At 39.7% G+C, this 20937-nt stretch overlaps 1 protein-coding gene across 10 annotated transcripts in view; it reads right to left on the bottom strand.

Annotated features, from left to right (window-relative positions):
• Tnfaip8 (TNF alpha induced protein 8) overlaps positions 1-20937 on the bottom strand; it is a 123548-nt gene that overhangs the window by 15473 nt on the left and 87138 nt on the right. For 2 of the 10 annotated variants that reach the window (XM_087194677.1, XM_087194676.1), the window contains exon 2: positions 5568-5652. The exons of 5 other annotated variants lie outside the window; for them this stretch is intronic. Coding sequence is in view for 2 of the 5 variants with exons in the window: in XM_087194673.1 (XP_087050799.1) it covers positions 5457-5460 (4 nt within the window). In the remaining 3 variants the exon portion in view is untranslated. Of the gene's footprint in view, positions 1-5456; positions 5653-20937 lie in introns of those variants that run through there. 3 more of the 10 variants (XM_087194673.1, XM_004836159.4, XM_087194675.1) reach the window with 2 other exon arrangements.

Here is a 20937-nt window from a genome sequence, read left to right on the forward strand (position 1 = left end):
TAGTGTTTTAAGGGAGAAGACTTTACATAGAGGAATGTATTTTCTTTCTTTTTTTTTTTAAATTTACTGTTTTTCTCCTGCCCTTGGCTAAAGCATACAATAACTAGCTACTTTGTTGAAGAAGTGACCATATTTGGTTAATTCAATCCTTAAAGCAAGTGTTCTAGATTCTTCTGTGCAAATATCTCAAACTCATCCATTTCAGTATTTTAGGAGCAGCGACCTCTTGGCCTCAGCTCGGGCATCTCTCAAATATGCATCTTGGCCAGGGATTTAGCTCAGTGGTTTCGCCGCCTGCTGCGCAAGCACAAGGACCTGAGTTTGATCCCCGGTACCAAAAAAAAAAAAATATGCATCTTGGCACAACCTCACAACATTCCCATCACAACCTTTCCCTAAAGCTGCAATGAACTGTTCAGTTAGTCAAGCATTTTATAGCCATATCACCTTTGATGTTAAATCCAGCTAAATAAAGGTAAACAAATAGAGGGAATTTGCTGGCCCTTACACTTTTCATTTCAATATCCAGACACCCTAAATTCTGAAATTCTATAGGAAAACCCTGAACAAACTCCAGAGCTTTACAGAAGCACTATTATTCACTTCTAGGAAGGCATTTAAGATCTGTGAAGTGGATCTGATTCCTCCTTCTACCCTTTTCTCTCCCCTCCTAATGTTCTCTTTCATTTTGGTCAGGATCCCTTGCAGAGATTTGACTCTATTGTTTGGCATGTACAGTGTTGTATTGTTCTTTGGATTAGTGGTCCATGTTAGAAAACTGGGGAGATTAACCTCAAAATGTGTGTTTCTTGCATTATGTAAAGGTACAGTTCCCAATGAGAAATGTAATTGTGTTGCATACCTAAAATGTACCAATAAAAGAATTTAACAACAAAAAAAATATGTTTCTGATCTTCTGTGAGCAATCGTAAGATCTGAGCAAAATAGGCCCACATTCCCCATGTGACTCCCTCCTTAAGAGAAATAACCCTTTCCAGTTGCCCTTGGGCCCTCTGGGCCATCTTCATTGGGGTTCTTTCTTTTTGTTTTGGGGGGGGTTTTGTACTGGGGATCAAACTCAGGACCTTGCCCTTGTGAGGCAGGTGGTGGAACCACAGAGTTAAATCCCCAGCTGTTTATGTTCACTTTCTGGGCATCTGACTAAAGAACACTGACTCAGATATAACTGGATTTCAAAGCTGATCTATGGCAGTCCTACAGGGCAGTCCAGAATTAAGAAATCTGCCTAGCAATGTACTTGTGTATCAGAAACCAGAGGACACATGTGGGCCTCACAAATTTTAGAAATAATTTAAAAATAAATTATGTGTGATAAGTTTCTAAGGAGGATTTGCAGGTGAAGGGTAAGAAGATTGGGTGATAATGATTTGTTTTTATAACACTTGTTATTTAGTCACAGACTTCAGGAAGTTACATTTGGGTACCAAAATCTTCCCTTTATTTCTTTATTTTTATATAATATGTAAACTGGGTCAGAGAGAGGTGGTAAAATTACCAAATCTATAAAGATCCTAGGAAAAAGTTGAAGTTGGATTCTCTACACTAGTTTGGAGCTCTACACGGTTAACAGATTTATGGCACACACACAAAAAAGACTTCTTTCATTCACTGATTCATTCATTCACTTAACAAAATTTACTTAACAATTACTTACTCGTTAGTTTACTTAACAAAAGTTTTTGAGATGGTCTTGCTATATAGTTAAGGCTAGCCTTGAACTTGTAATCGTTCTGCCTCAGCCTCCTGATTGCTGAGATTACATGCATGTAGAACCACATCTGCCTATTTAACTAATTTTTTTTTCTTGGTACCAGGGATTGAACTCAGGTCCTTCCACTTGCGAGGCAGGTGGCGGAACCACTGAGCTAAATCCCTGGCCCTCAACTAATTTTTATCAAGCACTATCATATGCCAGGTAAACTGCCTGTTCTTAGGAGACTCAGATTTCAGTAGCAAGAGACCTATGACACAGAAATGTATAAAAATGTCAAGAAGTGATAGAGCAGTGATGGTGAACCTTTCAGAGCTTTCAGTGATGACAAGCAGCCTGCTGTCACATGTGTGTCATAGGTTCGCCACCACCGTGATAGAGGCCAGCTGAAAAAGAAGGGGGGTTGGGGTGAAGGAAAACTCTGTTACCTCTTCATGCAGGATAGTTGGGGAAAGGCCACTCTGAGAAGGTGACACTGAGCAGAGAAGATGTGTGGGGAGCCACCTGAGCTGGTGAAGTCTCCAGGTCTCCCCAGCACCACTTCTGCCAAGAAGCCTTTCTTCACTTGAGTGTGCTATCCAGAAATGCTCCATCTTGCCATCAGCTCTTACTGAAAACTGCTTTACATCCTATTTATATGCTTCCATTTTCCCCAAAAGTAAAATTTTTGTGATTATGGTTACTTATTCATTGTTATAATAAATGCTCAGTTAATCTTTAGTATTTATCTGCTGGATCAAGAAATTCTCAGGTTGTTTGGGGTGAGTGGGCAGGAAGAAAGGAGGAAAAGGCAGTCAGTACTGTTTTTTTTATAAAACACAACCAAAACAAGAGGCTAAAAATAAATGATATTACTATTAATTACAAACCATATTTCAGATACTCTTACATAAAAAATGAAGATTCCAATATAATCTTTTAGAAAAAGTTTATTCTAAAAGAATCATTTAACAACTAAAGATAAGACCCTTTTTTCTTTCTTCTTTTTTTAAGAGTTTAGATCTGGGGGTTTTTTTGTTTTGGTTTTGGTACCAGGGATCGAACTCAGGACCTGGAGCTTTTGAGGCAGGCATCAGCACCACTGAGCTAAATCCCCAGCCCACAGATGTGTTTTTTTAAGATAAAAGGCATATTTTTTAGGATTAATTCATAAGAAACTGGCAATCTTAAAAGATACAAACTTTATTTTTCTTTGTTGGTTTAGAAAGAAAAGATTAAATTATAATATAAAATGTTATATTTTGGTCTTACTGAAATTGGATAATTAAAAATTATATTTAGAATTTAAAGTAATAAGATAACCTAGTGCCAAAAGACAAATAGGGGTTGTTTTTTTTCCACAGAAACGCATGGTACTTCTTTTATTCTTTTTTTTAACTTTGCACTTGTCTAACACCATCAGAGAAATTCATAATCAGGCATTCAAATATATTCAGTTATCCCCTTGCACCCCAGAAAAGTGAGTGAGGTAACAAGTTTTTCTTTGTATTTTTGTCAGAGGCACCATCTGCCATTTTAAAAGCAAAAAGGTTTTGTAGAAAACTACAAATCAATACCTTTTAATTCTGACAGTTTTAAACTTAAACAGTCACCTTAATATTAAGGAGACAAGTAGGCATTTTTATAAAATGATATATAACTTTAAAGTATTTTCAGGAAGCCACAGAATGGCTGAGTGCTTCTTGATAAGTTTGAAGTGTTAATTCTATATATGCGCCCCTCTGTGCTTCTATTTTTGCAAAGACCTTAATTAAATTTATTCCCTCAGCAGCCTGCTCTCTGGCCTCTTGAGCTGATGGGCCATCAAGACAAATAGTTTTAAAAAAATATTTATAATCCTTTGATGCTGATGACACATAGTTGGTATATTAAAACTCATTTTACAATTAAAGAAACTAACTAAAAAGACCATAATAGTCATTCCTTTTTAAGAACTGAAAAACATTTCCTTACATATATTAACTTGCTGTCTTAAAGATGGATTACTTCCCTAATGGTAAATATCTAGGTAAAATAAACTTTGGCAAAGAATATAACTGGTCAATTTTATGACCAGTTGCCAAATAATAAAATAAACATCTCTAAAATATTTTGGCAACTCCCACCATTTCTAACTTTGCTTTTTTTTTTTGATTCTATGCTCCAGTAGTAAGCCCACCATTCCATCTGTCACGATCTCTCTCACCAGCTATCTCTAGGGCTGGAAGAAGCCTCAGTGACCATGGGAAGAAAACAGAGGTCCTAGGGCAAGCTCAGAGCACTCGCTCCCCTGCAGAAAGGTATTTTATGTTGGCACTATCAAAAAGGAGCAAAGAATAATTAAAACAATGCTTACAAACTTTGGGCTGGTACTGACTTGGTTGGGCCCCATAAATATTTTGTTTCTTTAATTTAGATAAAATCCACATACTATAAAATCCATCATTGTAACCATTTTAAAAGTTTACAATTCAGTAGTTTTTATTATATTCACAATGTTGTGCAACCATTAACACTTTTATATCTAGAATGTTTATTTTTTTAACTATGAAAAACATGTGGGACTTTACACTTTCACATAAAAATTCACATCCTCACTTTTGAGAAAAAAAAAATCTGACCTCTGGCAACACTGAGGGGGTGAGCGGGAACACAGGTCCTCTCCGGTTTCTCGGTGGCCAGTCCAGCATCTAGGTGACTTCCGGACCCCTTAGTCATCCCGAGTGGAATGGCCAGGCCCTCAGCCATTCTGAATCCTTCACCATGGGCCCTGGGCCTGAGACTACAGGAGATTCAGGAGCTACCGGCCTTGTGCTCCCCAGACTGGCAACCAAGCTGAAGAAGGAGGCTCCTGAGCTGTGACTTTCCAATAGATGTTTGGGCTTCTGTCAGCATCTTTACTCACTTTTCCCTCAAAATATTTTGCATTTTCCACTGCAGAAACTTTGCTGAACTCTGTTCTTATGAGAAAGCCACCCTATACATACCTGAGCACCCACACCTGTAGCATCAGGATTTGTACTGTTTTCTACTTACTATTTGTATTTTATTTCCCTATGGTTACTTAATAGATTTTGTTAAACAACAAATTCACTGAGAAAAGAAACTATATAATCTATGTAGATAAAAACTGGTACTACTCCCCTAAATATATCCTAATCATAGAAATTATTTAAAAATTTTTAAAAATCATAAAAAATGAATTTGATAAGGGCTGGGGATTTAGCTCAGTGGTGCCTCCGTCTGCCTCACAAGCACAAGGTCCCAAGAATTCAATCCCAGGTTCCAAAAAAAGAAAGCACTTGGTAAAAGATACCAACACTATTACCTGCAACCAGATATTGTTGCCTGACAAAGGTCATGAGAACCATGTCAACCTGTGTGGTACAAAAGAAGGTGAATTGGTGTGACTAAGATGGCCAAGGTCACATAGTTCCAAACACATGCACGCTCCACGAATGGTACAAAAGATTTCATGGAAACTGAAAAGCACTGATCTTGTCATTTGATGTGCCTGACAATGATTTAACTTTATGTCTTGGGTCTCTTACAATCCTTTACTGGACCCATGCATATGCACCATGTTTTGGGAAATAACCAAACACCCCCTCTGAAGCTTCATGCTAGCAGTACCATCCACCTCAATAGTTTTGCCTCAAATATCTCAGCCACAGAGAGTCCTTAAACATCACTTACCGATATGGCATTGCCTAACACGTACTTAGTAAGTATTTAGTGTACTTACTCATGTGCACACCTGATAACTCCTAGCCTGAAAATTCTCAAGGACAGCAACAGCCTGCCACACTGCAGTCCTCCTTGCTGAAGGCTCCAGATGTTAACTGTTCACTTATACCTGGTCAGATTCCTGTTGCATGCCTGCCTTGACATCCCTGGTGAGGAGAGTTTGGAAGTGACTTTTAAAAATCCCAATCCAGTTTCTAAAATAAACAACAGATGGCCTAGTAAGTAACCAATATGTAAAAGGGACAGGGCTATCTCAACTGTGTCTCTGTTCTGTTGGGGTATTACAGAGCAACAAATACAACTTCTATTGGGAATTCATTCTTAGTGTGCTAATAGCTCTTCTATTTATTTTAGTTTTTGTTTTAAAGGGAAGTAACTGTGGCTAGCAGCCTGGATAGTGAGATGGGAGGATGCAATTCCTAGGTTTTATTTCTGGATGGACAGAGGGACTGAACAGCTTTTCTGTGATCCCAGGAGTCACGCAAATCACAAAAGAATCTGATGACATCACTGTGGTCAATGTGAGAAAGACACAGGACAAAGTTCTCTACTAACAAATAAAAGCAGTGTTACCATAACTTTTTTAAAAAAGTATTAAAATACAACTTCTGCTGGTCAGTTTGTATTGTTAAGGCATATGGGTTAATATTCTAAAAGATGGAGCTCCAGTAAAATCTGTACACATGGTGTATGGATGCCTATGTCATAAGATGAGGAATATAATTTTACTCAGCCAAATGATTAGTAAGGTCTATGATCATTTCTTTGTTCTGGGAAAATATTTTCCATCATATCTAGCAGTTATTTTACACTAAGATCTGGATAACAGAGTCTCCAAATAAGACACAGTTTCTATGAAGAAAGACAACATATCTTATTAAAATTTTCTTCATATTATTTCTAATATTCTCACTGCCACAAAAAGGCAGAAGATATCTCTTTGTTCATTTTGTGTTGCTATAACAAAAGGCCTAAGGCTGGGTACTTTATAACAAAAAGAGGTTTATTTTGGCTTACAGTTCTAGAAGCTACAACAGGGAAATACGGCTGGTGAGGGCCTCAGGCTGCATCACAATGTGATGGCAACACATGGTGTGACATATGTGAGAGAGGTAAGAGACAGGACAAGGACACTTGGTAACAGCCTGGCCTCACAGGGATGATCCAGTCCCCTGTGGCCTGGGCTACTCCTGGGAAGGAGGTAGACATTCGTCTTTTCAGAGGGCTGTGTCCTCGTGACTTAATTGCCTCCTGATGGACTCCATCTCATAAAGGCTCTACTAGCTCTTAGTACTGTGACACTAGAAACCAAGGCTGCGCACAGGAACATTTGGAAGACAAAGCTTGCACAAACCACAGCAATATCTTAGAAGACTAAAACCGAGGTTATTGCCAAGATGGCAGATAATGTATATTATAAAGAATACATACAATCTTAGGGAAATGATGAATCAAGTCTTTTGAATGTATGATGAGTCAGTTTCTAAAACTAAAATTTATTCTATTTTTAAATTTTCTTTTTCTTTTTAGTGTACTAGTACATGTGTGTAATACATAATATTACATTCTTTGTAGGAAGTTGATACATGTACATAACACATACTAATTCCTGTTTCCATCCACTCCCCCCCCATGCCATTCCTTGATCCCCTTCCTTTTTCTTTTGTATGTGTGTGTACTACACAACGTGTACATTCTTTGTGTAAAGTTGGACCGTGCATGTAACACATCCCAATGTCTTTCACTCCCATCCCTCTCCCTCTCCCTTCTCTCCCCCTCTCCAGCTCTTGATCCCCTTCCCCTTTAGAACATCTATTCCCTTACTTCCTATTATGTATTTTTTATTTTGGTCTTTATTTTTACTCTAGATTTCTCATATAAGAGAAACAATGTCCCGAGTTCGATCCCTAGTACAAAAAAAAAAAGAGAAACAATATGATACTTAAACTTGTGTGTCTGATTTATTTCATTTAACATTACTATCTCAAGGTATTTCCATTTCCCTATAAATGACTCAAGTTCATCTTTATGGCAGTATTCCATGTTGTGTAAACACATTTTCTTTATCCTTTCATCTACTGATGATATATGGGCCACTTCCAAGATTTTGCTATTATTAATTATATTGCTACCATATAAATATGGGTGTGCATGGATCACTATATGATCTGTTTAACTCTTTTGAGATGATATCTAGAAGGGGAATGGCTGGGTCAAATGAAATTTCTAGTTTTAGTTTTTGAGGAATCTCTATACTGATTTCCACAGTGGTTGGACTAATTTAAATTTCCAGCAACAGTGTAGAAGGGTTCCTTTTCCCTCGAAACCTTTCCAGCATTTCCTATTATTTGATTTGTGATGATGGACATTCTTTCTGGGGTAAGATGGAATCTCAGTGTAGTTTTCATTTGTATTTCTCTAATGGCCAGATATGTTGAACATGTCGTCCTGTGTTTACTGGCCAAATAAATGTGAAAATTAAATGTACTACAACTGAACAGATTCCCCTTGAACTAATGTCCTGTTAATTTTTCAATTTATGGCACAGGCCAGTCTACTACTGATTTGAAAATAACAGTGAGAGGAGTTATTAGTTTGCCAAAAAGGAAGGGTTTTTGCTCACATTTTCAGCATCCATCTTCAATGCCTTTTGTTGATCTTAGAACGAGGGAAACAGATGCTACTGTTGGACCTGAAATGTGGTCTCATACAGTATTTTTAAACTGACAGCTGTACAGTTAGTCTTTATATAGGCAAGGAACAAGTGCTGCTCTCTACCTTTATTTCCTTAAAAGACACGAATACACAAATACCAGAACCCCACCCACATACCAATGCAAGGCACATTCTATATCAAAAAAACAAAATGAATTCTACAATATTATCCATTAATGAATCAAAACAAAAATTTTTTTACTACAGAATTTAAAAAACATACATCATTGTCCCACCAAAATTTAGAAGCCATGTTTAAATAAGCGTTTAAGGACTTTAGCTAACATCAAAGGGGAACTTAATCCTTGAAGAGCACTTAGCTAACCATGAGTGTCTAGCACATATGAAGTGAACTATTCTTCTTCCATTAAATTTACAATACCACAAATAGAGCAATCTTGGATACAGGCAGAAAAAAGCAGCTACAGAGTTCTTGAATTAAGAGTTTAGGTTCCAAATTTGGGCCTTAAAATCTTACCTCTCAAAGGTTTTAATGGCATCTAATTAAAGTGGTAGGGCAGGCTGGGCACTGGGCCAGCTTTTCTTGTTGATTTATGGCTCACTGCATTCTGATGAAAGGTAAGGAATTCAAAACATTTAAATATTTTTAAAAATCATTAGGGTAGCTAAGAAGATGTTTGACCCTCTGGCTGCAGGCTGGGTTAGCTGGATCAGTAGCAGTCTCAGAAACAGATATTCCTTTGTCTCCAGGCCAAGTTTAAGAAGGGTCAGTACTCTGGCAAGATTTTTGGTCCAAGTACAGCTCAGGTCATTTTATCCGGAAGCTTGCCTGTATCACCCATAATCTGACAGAACTTTAGGGTATGTATGTAAACAAAGAAGACTGAGGACTTTAATTTACTGTCAGGCTGATAAAGGCCCCTTTTTCTCTTCTATATGCAAACTTGAAAAGTTGGGATTTTACTGGTTAAAAGTATTAAATAGGGTATAAAGGTCTCCTTTACTCAGTTTTTATGTCTGGATTCATGCATTGTTTCTCTTTCTGCTCATCAGGTAACTCCTTTCTCTTGAAAAACTCCACAGAGGTATAACAAATTGAAACAGAGATGATTTTGTGGGAAAACAAAAATTATTTTTAAAAGAAAAGAAAAAAATCCAGGCATTTTAGACTCAGGGGTTGCCTAAAACACTACTCTTTCTATTGCTGCTAAAGATGTGCTAGAAGTTTTTTTTGGTTGTTTTTTTTTTTTGGTACCGGGATCGAACTTAGGTCCTTGCGCTTGTGCAGCAGGTGGCGAAACCACTGAGCTAAATACCCGGCTCTGTGCTAGAAGTTTTTCAATAAGAAAATGTGACTCACCCACTTTTGAAATACAACGCTCTTTAGTTTCCACCACTTTTCAACAGAGTTGCACATTACCCAGGCACAGCCCTACCTCCACCAGCCTACAAAGACCTGTGCCTGTAAGCCCTCCCCTGGGTCTGTCTGCTCTGAACTTGAGCCTGAACACTATGATTCAAAACATACACCAGCAGACTGAATAACACTCACATACGTTCAAAGAGAGCCAACAGGAAAAGGTCACACTGTCTAATGAATGCCAGGGTGGGTTTGGCTGACTCCTGGCACTGTGGATGATATAAGTGGAACTGAGCACAACACCATCCTACACCAAAACTACACCAGATGACAAGGCCAGAAGCACAGTAAGCATCACTGTTTGAATGATCCACAGATCTCGTGGAGACCACAGCGGTTTTCATTCTACAAAGTATCTTCTCTTCTGGACCGTATGCCTGTCCTCACACTCTATCATCATGAAAGCTACAAAAGTCTGCACAACCACTTCCACCTTCAGGAGTCTTGATCACTACAAGGCCAAAGGAAATCAGTATTTCTGAGCAAGGAAACCTCTCAGAAAACTGGCTTTTGTAAATAGTGTCCCCTCCTCCCTTTTCCCTGAGAATATTCTACTAGGACAGTACTACAGGCTATCCAGAGTATAGGATTCTTGTACTTTTTTAACAGACCAATTTTTTTTTTTTGGTACTGGGGATCAAACTCGGGTCTTGCACTTGCGCAGCAGGTGGTGAAACCACTGAGCTAAATCCCTGGCCCAAAAGACCAATTTTTTATCAAGCTTTAATCCAAAGAAAAACAGAGATTATTTCATCCTGTTTGGGTCATGAAAAAGGAGGAGGGGCCCACAATAAGGAGCCCTGGGGTCTAATCATTTCAGAGTCACAGCCATGGCCTGAAAAGTACAATATCCTAGCCTCCTTCTCTGTAAACTTACGGTTGTTTCTAAATTTAGCAAATGAAGCCTAGTTATGTCGCTAAGTATGTCCCAAAGACTCAGTTTTTTACTTCATCCTAACCCAAACTAAAATATTTGGATGTATTTTGCATTTTAAATCATCATTCCCCAGCTAAATTTCTTACTTGAAAAACAAATAGAAGCAGAGACTATACTTGTAGAGTTAAGAATTCAGAAAGAAAAATACTTTCAAAGAAAAAAATATTTTTTGTTGTTGTTAGACAGTGTTATCTAATAAATGTGTCTAATTTAGGATTTTCATAAAATGTAGTCAGTACTTCTTAAATCCAAATACCAAAAAATAAAAACAAAAATGCCGCTTAGAAGGGATAAGAAAGAAAAAAGATTATTTGGTTAAAGGAGGGTAAGTTACATTACTTAAGGAGACACAAGAAAAAAATATGAAGTTACTAAAAAAAATTTTTTTTAATCCCTAAAACAATGGCTGAAGGCAATAAATGATTTTAAAAAAAACGTTTTGGTGCCTGTCAAAATACTATGATTCTTCCTGAGCTGCCAAAGTGAAAGATGACAAAAGAAATCTAAGAATCACTAGACTAACTGGAAGAAACTTCTGGGGAAAAAGCATACTCCACGGAGGTCTTAGATTAAAAAGACAAATCACACAGCTGCTCAGACACATGCTTGCTACTTTCACTTTAAACTGCTTCACAGGCAGGTTCTTCACTACTTACCTCAGAAGGGTGATGACTTAGAAGGAGCTAAAAATAAAAGAGCAAACAAGGAAAGAACACTGACTAGCTGATTCTCACAACTCTTCAAATATCTTATTTCATGTTTAAAAAACAACAAAAAAAGCAATGCCGTGAAATAAATTTCAATCTTATTTCAAGTTAGGTAAAATGATGGTCTGGAAAAAAGAAAGAAAGTGCATGGCTTTGAAGTTCAACACTCATCAAATATGTTGAAATGAGTGACAAAGATCTATTCTTTCCAGAAATCCCCTGCTTTATTTTTAAGCCTGGAAACTGGTTAGTCATATCTATATTGAACACTTCCTGTCCAAGGGCAGCCAATGGCAAACAAACTGCCAAGTTTAGTAGCTGCCTACATTTAGTCAATTGAATCATTCATGGAATAAAAAAAAACCCAGCATCAAACACTTTTTTAAAAATCTGGCTAACTAAAGCCCTAAAGGATATACAATAAGAACAGGTCTGTTTCACAAAATAGGAATAGATGGTGCCATCCAGAAGAAAATCAACAGATAATACTATTCTAAAAGGCCACTGCTGGCAGGTTCTGTTATATTCTAGCACCTCTACCACATATAAGGATTCTTCCCCTCCTATTCTCTACTATTAAATAGTCCTCAAAAAAATAAAAATAGAAATCCCATTTGACCCAGCTATTCCTCTACTAGGTATCGTCCCCAAACAGTGAAAGACATGTGATACATCACACCCATGTTTATAGCAGCACAATTCATAACCAACGGAATCTTGGAAGCAGCCTATATGTCCATCAACAGATGCATGGACAAAGAAAAAATGGTATATACAGGTAATGGAGTACTATTCTGCCATAAAGAAGGGTAGATTCAAGTCATGTGTAGGAAAATGGATGCACCTGAAACCATAATGTTAAGCAAAACAGATCAGACACAAGAGCAAAATAAAAGATAGATAAAAAGAAAAAGGGAAATAGATCTTTTGCAAATAGGAAGAGAACCAAGATATAGAAGAAGAGGGGCAGGGGGAAAGGATGTAAAAAGAATTAAGATGTGTCATGTATGTATACCAAATACCCACAATGAAAGTAGTCATTATGTACTGCAAACCTGTACTAATAAAAAAGAAACAAAGAGTCCAGACATAATGCATCTTAATTTAGAAAAAAAATGCCTATTACTGTAGAATAATCAATGAACTAAGCAACAACATTAAAAAATTAATTTATTCACTCTTCTTAAAAATTCAGTCCAATTATGTTTTAAAGGAAGGGATGCCTAAGAATTTTAAGGCGCCAGAAAGGAAGAGAACTAAAACAGATCAGGAAGATACCTTGTATCAATGGCCTGTTGGTCATAACATTACATTAAGAACTACTCCTTGGGAAAGAAAGAGAAACAATCAAGGATTGCAAAGTGATCCTTTACTTAGCAATGCCAAGGGCTGTGCCAGGCTTCAGCCATAATGCCTGCCCTAGACTGCAGCTAAACCTTAATTGTAACTCACCTGATTAAGTCTTACATGTGTTGAAACAAGTCTGGTGAAATTCCACTGGGAAGCACAGGGCACCTCCCGTCCCTCACGCCTTACAAAGGCACAGGATCCTGAAGCTCCTGTGATCAGTAGGGGTAAGAACTGGAATGCCAAGTAACTGGTCCTGAACTTCCAGGGTTACCAGCCTGATCACATCAGAGTTATGGTCGAGTGACCAAACCATCTAAACAAGTTCTACACATAAAAGCCCTCAGTCTGAAATTCTTCAGGAACCCGCTTACCATCAGGCTTGTTAATGTAGGAAAGCCCCAGAAGTTAGGCTCAGTTTCGGGGGGGGGGGGGATTGGTTCTCTGGTCCTCAGTAGCCACTTGCTGATCTTGCAGGAAATGGATGGCCCAGTGCAACAGGCAGCATGGAAATAATTCCCACAGGCTGGCACTATTACTTTTCTAATTTATCGTCTGCCATTTGCCAGCTTTTGTAGAAAATCACTTTTATAACCCAGAATAAAAGTCAGTAGACATCCCAGCGAACACAACACGGCCCTGGCTTCTGACTGGGCCCAACTAAACATTCCTCCATGCCAGAGCCTTATGCACGAACCCCTGCCTTAATCCCACCTGGGAAGCGGTACAGAGCTTCTGTGTCCTGCAAATGCCACCAATTCATTGGCTCCAAGCTGGCACAGTACTTGGGAGACCAGCACCCCATCCTACCCTGGCTAAATGACACCGAGCAAGAAAACTGCCAGACTTCCCCATCACCAGGGTCTCTGGCCTATGTTTCTGCTGCTCATCCTCTTCACTACAGAGCTGCTTTCTTACCTCCTCCTCTTTCCCACCACACTGCAAGGGGTCCCACCCTGCCCCGCCCCACTCCCAGCACTTTCCCTTGCCCTTTCTCCCTCAGGGTTCCCCTGAAGTCATGAAATCTGCCATAGTCACTCCCTTGCCTTCCTCTGCTATTCTGCCTCCCCTCTTTCCCCTCTTCAGTAGGTGCTACCTGCCCCCAATCCCACATCCTTGAAAACTCTCCCGTGAGGCTATGTTTAATTACTGCCTGTCTGTGAAGAATATGAATCCAGTGTTTAGACTTGTGATATTCTGAAAGGGTGTGTTTTCATCCTAGCTATTTCATAAACAACTCATTCTCATTTTAACCCTTGAAAGGTGAATAGTTTTGTAAGTGCTTTACAATACCTTCACAGAAGAAAAAGTTTCCTGAATAAGCCCATCAGGTGGGCACTGGGACAGCCTGGGCAGGGCTGGGTCTCCGGGTGCCACTGGACGCCTCTGCTGAATGATGCTGTCTTCACTGAGCTTTACACAAACCTCACACTGGTTCTCTCACAAAGGACAAGTGATGTAGCATATTTCTGCTGGTGTGACAACCATTTTCTACTTTAATTACAGGAGAAATTAAAAATTTCTCAGAATGGCTCAGTACATTAATGTCCTACTTGGTATGTGTAAAGCTAAAGTCCTGAGAGTCCTAGATTATATCAAGAATATGGTACCATGGCATAAGTATCAATGGTTTTCCAAGAAATGTCGGGGGGGCGGGGTACAGAGACTTTTAAGTGAAAGTGAAATAACAGGAGAGAAAACCTAATTCTCAGAGAGACCAAAGCTTTTTTTTAGTATGAAGAATCATGTGACTCTGTGATACAATGATACTGAAATATGACACCAGCAGTGTTTACCAAAAATTGAAGAATTGGTTGGCATGGGGAAAACTCTCATTCCTGGTGGCATAAGTGTTTGGGAGTTTGTTAGAAACACTTTTTTTGTAAGCAGATTTAATTCTTACCTAGATTCATTTGCTGCCCTCCTGCACCAGTGCTTATGTTGTGTGGGACACTGGGAGAGCCCTCTAGGCCTGCTCTCCCAAACATCACTGAGAGGAGATGGAAGGACAGGAGTCTGTTGGCAATTAGGGTCTGGGAAGTATGCGAAGATGTAAATGCCAGGCCAGCTCCCTAGGAAGTTCAGCCCTTCCTCATGGTAGGAGCATCATCTCACAGACTGTCTTATTCCTTCATTAGCCCATTCATTATCAACTGCATAACCACAGAGTATTTCTATCCCTTAGCAGATGAGCTCCTCAGGCTCCACCTGTGCCAGATCTAATAAAGGCCCCCAAGGAAACCACAGCAGGTTCTGTAGCATATCTCTTTACTGACCACTGCCTCCCCAAGGCATCCTTCTGGCTTCTAAAGGGTGAGTCTTTTTCCTCCGACTCTTGAGCTGCTCCAATTCTGGTTCCTTTTTTTTTGGTACTGGGGATCGAACTCAAGACCTTGCATTTGCGAGGCAAGCACAGTGCCACTGACCTAAATCCCTGGCCCAATTCTGATTCTTTTATTGGTTCCATCTACCTCTTCTCCCTATAAAAATGGTTGTTCTCGAAACTAGAGACATTTATAGCTAAGTGGATGCACACTGAGGCGATACTCTTAAGTGAAATAAACAGGACACACATGTGTAAATACCGAATAGTTTCTCTGGTGTGAAAAACTAAAAGTGTAAATAAGGATCAAAATGTATAATTGATATTGTGAAATAGGAAGAAAAGGGCCAGGGATTTAGCTCAGTGGTTCTGCCGCCTGCCTCGAAAGCGCAAGGTCCCGAGTTGGCGTACAAGGGCGTACCCAAAAAAAAAAAAAAAAAAAGGAAAAGAAATAGGAAGAAAAGGTCTAAAGAAGTAGGGGAAGTGGGAGGGGTAGGGGAAGGGAAAAGAAAAACTGGAAACAAAGTCTTTGTAAATAGGGAAGGATGGAGGGGGTGAAGGGAGGGCAGGGAATGGGGAAAAAATAAGAACCAAGATACTTCATGTAAAGGTACAAGATCCCAATGATGAATGTAACTGTAGTGTATATCTAAAATGTATCAATGAACTTAATGGAAAAAAATTGGTTGTTCTCGGAAGCTAACCCACAGCCCAGCCCTCCTTTCCATCTCTACAAGCTTTCCCTCAGAATCACAGAAAGGGAGCTGTTGCTCCCTCCTCACAAGACAGCCACACACCTTCCTGCACACGCTCCTTACACTCAGGTCAGGTCCTGTCTCCCGATGAATTTAGAGCTCTTGCCAGCTTGGTATTCCTAAAATATTACTAAAATATCCTCCAATTCTTTAAAATAACTGTTTCCCTCCTAGAAGGTATTTTGGGTATGCTTAATTCTTCTGACAAGGAAACTGAAGTTCACAGAGATTAAGAAGCTGTCAAAGGTTGCACATACAGTCAGGGGCAAGGTCCAAAGTGGAGCCAGTCTTCTTACCCCTGTTCCTTGTCTGTCACCCTCAGTGTCCCTCTAGGAAGCCCAGTTTCTAGTCTGGTCTCATGTACACAGCACCGCCTGCCTGCCCAACATGCACCTCCACTCATTCTTCGGTGAACTTCCATCTCAATCAGGGTACAGCAGGTGGAGATTCTCTATATGTCACATGCTATCCTCTCCTCTCCACTTGCTTAAAGGACTCAGCTGAAACACAAACTACCTCTCTGTGAAGTTACTACTGCCCACTGTGACTTTCAGTACATACTTGTTCTTCTGGATTCTAAACTCCCTACCATGTATTTATGCCCTATGAATGCACATGTGCTGCATGTGATGTCACAAAACAAACTGGGGCCAGGGATTTAGCTCGGTGGTGTCTCAGCCTGCCTCACAAGCATAAGGTCCTGAGTGCAATCCCTGGTACCAAAGAAAAATAAGTTCATTGAGGGTAAGGCCACCCACACACAGTACTCTGCCTCCACAGGTGCTATGGAAGAGGCTTTGGCTCAAGAAAGGCAGAACTGGGCAAGGGAGGAGTCTCTTGCACTGCTGAAGGGCAGACTGAACAGCCTGTGCATCTAGGGATGCCTCTGGTCTCTGGCTCCCCAGTCTAGCTGAGGAGGCCATCTGAAATGCACACTTGGGTAAGGCAAGCTGGCATCTAGCAGATGGCATGTCAATGGGAAGAAAAGTACCATGCACTGCTTATTCTCTTCTGACAGTCAATCATGAGATGTTAAGGGTTTAGGAGCCTAAAGATGTCATAGTCACTCAGTGCATTGTGCTTAGTAGTCTCTTTGCTTCCCCATCTCCTTGGAAGAAACTTTACATTTATTTATTTATAAATTAAATCCTGTTTTGTCACTACAAAGCTGGAGAATGTATTCACACTTAAATCCACAGATGACACTATGTGTACAACACTCTCCACCCACATCTTCAAAACCAGCAACACCAGAGATGTTGGCTCAGTAACACAGGCTTGTGCAGTCTTTGCAATCTCCCAGGGCAGCGCTCCTTGAAATTTACTCTCCACTTAGCAGGTAGTCACAAGGCCAAGCAGTCCTACCAACTTTTCAAGGTTGCTAACTCCTTAGAACAAGGCACAAATCCCTGTCAGGTGTTTTGATCAGTGGAGGGAACACAGTAGGCTGCAGTCCCACAGCCCCTCCTGTAGAAGACGTCTTGATCCCCAAATGTACTGGTCTGCAGTGTGCTCCAGGGAAGGTGAGGCTCCAGGAGCTTGTCTGCTCCTTCAAGGTCAAGTCCTGCGTTGGAATGCCCCACACTCACACTTCTCCCCAAGGAAGAAACCTCTACCTGGCCAACTCTCTGAGTAACTAAGTGTTCTTGAGTGATACTCTAGAAGGAATGAAAACATGTGAACTTTTACCTGCTTCTCACTTGGTCTGCAACTTTCAAAACCAGGGTTCTAACAGAACCTACTATTTATAGAACTAGACTTCACTTCACACCTTCTCATCTTTCATTTTCCTGAGTTATGTGTAGAAAGTGAAACAGGAAATACCCATTTAGTCAAACATTCCATTTAGGTTTCATAAATTCCCCCAAAAGGTAGAGAGTGACATTTATACAAACAGATTAATCAGTTCTGTTCAGCTTCAAAGGGATCTCATTAAAAAAAACCTAGAATGCTAAAGCCTATGCTTACAAAAGTCCTTGCTATAGAAGGGGTTAGAAAGGGCCTGGTGCTGACTCTTCTGTTCTCAGTGCCTCGTGACTAAAATGGAGAAGACAGATAAAAGGATCTGCCAAGGGTGTATTTCTAGTGGGAGTAATTGTAATTACAAACGACTCCTCATTGCAGACCTTTCTTAGACATTACAGATATGCCTATGATTTTATCTTAATTCAGCTTACATTATCTTTTTAAGAACAATCCTCTAAATGAAAAGAGCTACTATGTTCATCTCACAGACTTCCAAGTCATTAGCATATCCTAAAGATGGAAATATGATGCACACACAGTTGTGGTAAACTCCGCAACTACACTTTATTCCTGGATAAAATCAGTGGACCCTGAGATTTTCTGTCCCTGCTGCATTCTCTCTTATTCACCCACCTTTTCCTACTTCCTAGATTACCAACAGCTGGGAATATAATCGTCTCTGTTATCTTAACTATTCAATACCAACATAATTTGGGGATAAGAAAGGTATGATGCATATTCAGAATGATAAAAATTTCACAAGTAAAGAAGAAAAAGGCCAAATGTATTTAAATTTATAAAGCTAGGGGTACCAGGCAGTACCAGGTTATGAATGAGATCCGCTGTAGAAAAGAGAATTTATCATATCCCTAAATGGATTTTCCATTTTTAGTCCTTGTCAGCACACCACATTCCAAGGCTAATGACTGCATAAAAGGAAACAGATAATCATGTCAATGTCCAGTGTTTAAAGAGCATGTCCTGTACCTTTCACATTAAGTATGACATCAACATCAGGAGAACCACGTGCCAAACATTTCATCAGACCCCAACCACTGCTTGACCGTTTTTGCTCTTCATTCTCTTTGCAAAGCTAGGGCTGGGGAAGGAGAAGTGGATAGGGGGTAATAAAGCAATGAGTGGTATCATATAAGCTGCCACACCAGATGGGATCAAAAATGATAATCTACAGAGTGGGGAAGCTTATATAGTATCATTGGGATTCTCTATATGGAAGAAGACCTTCAGAAATCACCACCATAGAACAACCTAACTTTTCTCTTCTATGACAAATACTTGCCCAGCAAAAATTTAAAATAACCAGAAGATAATACAGGAAAATACTTCAGGACACTGGTATGGGCAATGACTTTTTGAATAAGACTCCCAAAACACAGAGAAAATAAAAGCAAAAACAGACAAATGGGATTATATGAAACTAAAAGCTTCTGCATACCAAAGGAAATAATTACCAGAGAGACAGCTTGCAGAATGAGAAAAAATATATGCATACTGTTCATCTGACATGAGATTAATATTGAGAATATATAAGGTACTCAAATCTATGGAAACAAAAGCAACCTGACTAAAACTTGGGGAAATTATCTGAATAGGTATTTCTCAAAAGAAGACATACAAATAGCCAACAGATACAGTATATGAAAAATGCTCAACAACACTATTGGGAATAATATTCAAAACTACAATAAGATACCATCTCACTCCAGTTAGACTGGCTATTATCAAAAAGACAAAAAAAATTCTTGCACAAACATGGAAAAAATGTGAAAGTACTGGCAGAAATGTAAAAGTACAGCCATTACAGAAAACAGAACTCAAAAAACTAGAAATAGAATTACCACATGACCCAGCAATCCCACCAGTGGGTATAAATATATATACCTAAAGCAAGTGAAACAGGCATATCAAAGAGGTATCTGCACTCTCATGTTTATCATAACACTGTCTCCAATAACCAAGACATGGAATCAACCTAGGTGTTCACTGGCAGAAGAGCAGATAAAGAAAATAGGTATAAATACAGAAAGGGACATTATTCAACCATATAAAGAATTAAATCTTATCATTTGGGGCAACATAGATGAGCCTGGAGGACATTATTTAAGTGAAACCAGTTAGGTACAGAAAGACAAATACCAAATGTTCTCACTTGTATGTGGAAGCTAAGTAGGCTGATCTCTTAGAAGTGGAGAGTAGAATAGTGGTTACCAGACACTAAGAAGGGTAGCCAGGAAGTGGGGAAAGAAGTTGGAAATCTAGTTTAAAAATGTAGTTACACAGGAAGAAAAAGTTCTAGTGCTCTGTAGCACAATAAAATGATTACAAAATAGCTAGAAAAAAAATTTTTTAATGTTTCTTTGTACTAGAATCCCTCTCATTTCAATAGGCTCCAAGCACCTCATGCCCAGACCTGCTGGCTCCTAGATCTCCCACATCAGGGGTCGGAAGGATGCACTTGCAGTGGAGGACCCCAGAAGTTTGGAGAAGCCAGAAACATGGATCATCTGAGGAAAGCTGCAAGCTGGGAGCAGAACTGATCCAAGAGAGAAGCCGTGGGAGCTACAACCACCAGAAGTGCTGCAGGGGCAGAGCCACCCAAGCCCTTTGGAGTTCACATCTTGTCATAGATTGCTAGGGATGCTGGAAGTGGAACTGTGGGATTTAATGTTTCCCCTGCTGAATTTTGAACTTGCTTCGCTCCTGTTCCTTTGTATCGGCCCCCCCGCCTTTGTGCCTTTTGGAATGAAATGTCTATCTTGTGCCACTGAATACTGGAAGAGTTTAACTTTCTTTTCATTTGTGTAGGGGTTTGCAGCTAAGAGTTTGCTTTAAATCTCAGAGGAGACTTTGGACTTGAACTTTTCAACAATGCTGAAACTGTTCAGACTTTGGCAACTTTTAGAGATGGACTGAATGCCTTTTGCATTAAGGAATGTGCATGAGTCTTTGGGGGTTAGGGGTGGAATGTTATAGTTTATGTCTCGATGTCCCCCCAAAGTCTCACGTAGTCATAGGCTTTTTCAGAGATGACAGAATCTGGAGTGTGTGATGCTGGGATTAAGGGTATGTGATTACCAAAGCAGTAAACTGATTAGTTTGGCACTGTCCTAATCCCAGTAGTCTCAGAAAGATGCTGTTGAAAAGGACCTCAACAGCATCTTTCTGAGGGTCCTTTGTTCTTTAGCTCCCTTGTGGCTGCCACAAACTGTTTCTCCTCTGTGGAGCCCCTATGCCAAGCCACCCTGTCTTGGAGCCACCCGATTATGGACTGAAACCTCTGTTAAAGCGAAAGTAACACACGTGGGTTTCCATTCATCTGTGTGGCAGGACAGAGATGGAGTCAGTACATTACTCCCACCCCTACACAGACCCCTATCGACTATGCAGCCCATGCTTGGGCAATGCATAATATAGTCACAACAAATCACAAGAATGTTACAGGTTTATGATCCTGTGGGGCTGCATTACAAGCTGTCCAGGGCCACATGTGACCAGTGGACTACCCATCGGACACACCCTGACATAAGAGTTGAGAGAATAGGCTCTC

The sequence above is a fragment of the Heterocephalus glaber genome, unplaced genomic scaffold (genome assembly GCF_053883595.1).
Source record: "Heterocephalus glaber isolate CG9 unplaced genomic scaffold, H.glaber_assembly_v1.0 deba00001606, whole genome shotgun sequence".
Classification (NCBI taxonomy): Eukaryota; Metazoa; Chordata; class Mammalia; order Rodentia; family Bathyergidae; genus Heterocephalus; species Heterocephalus glaber.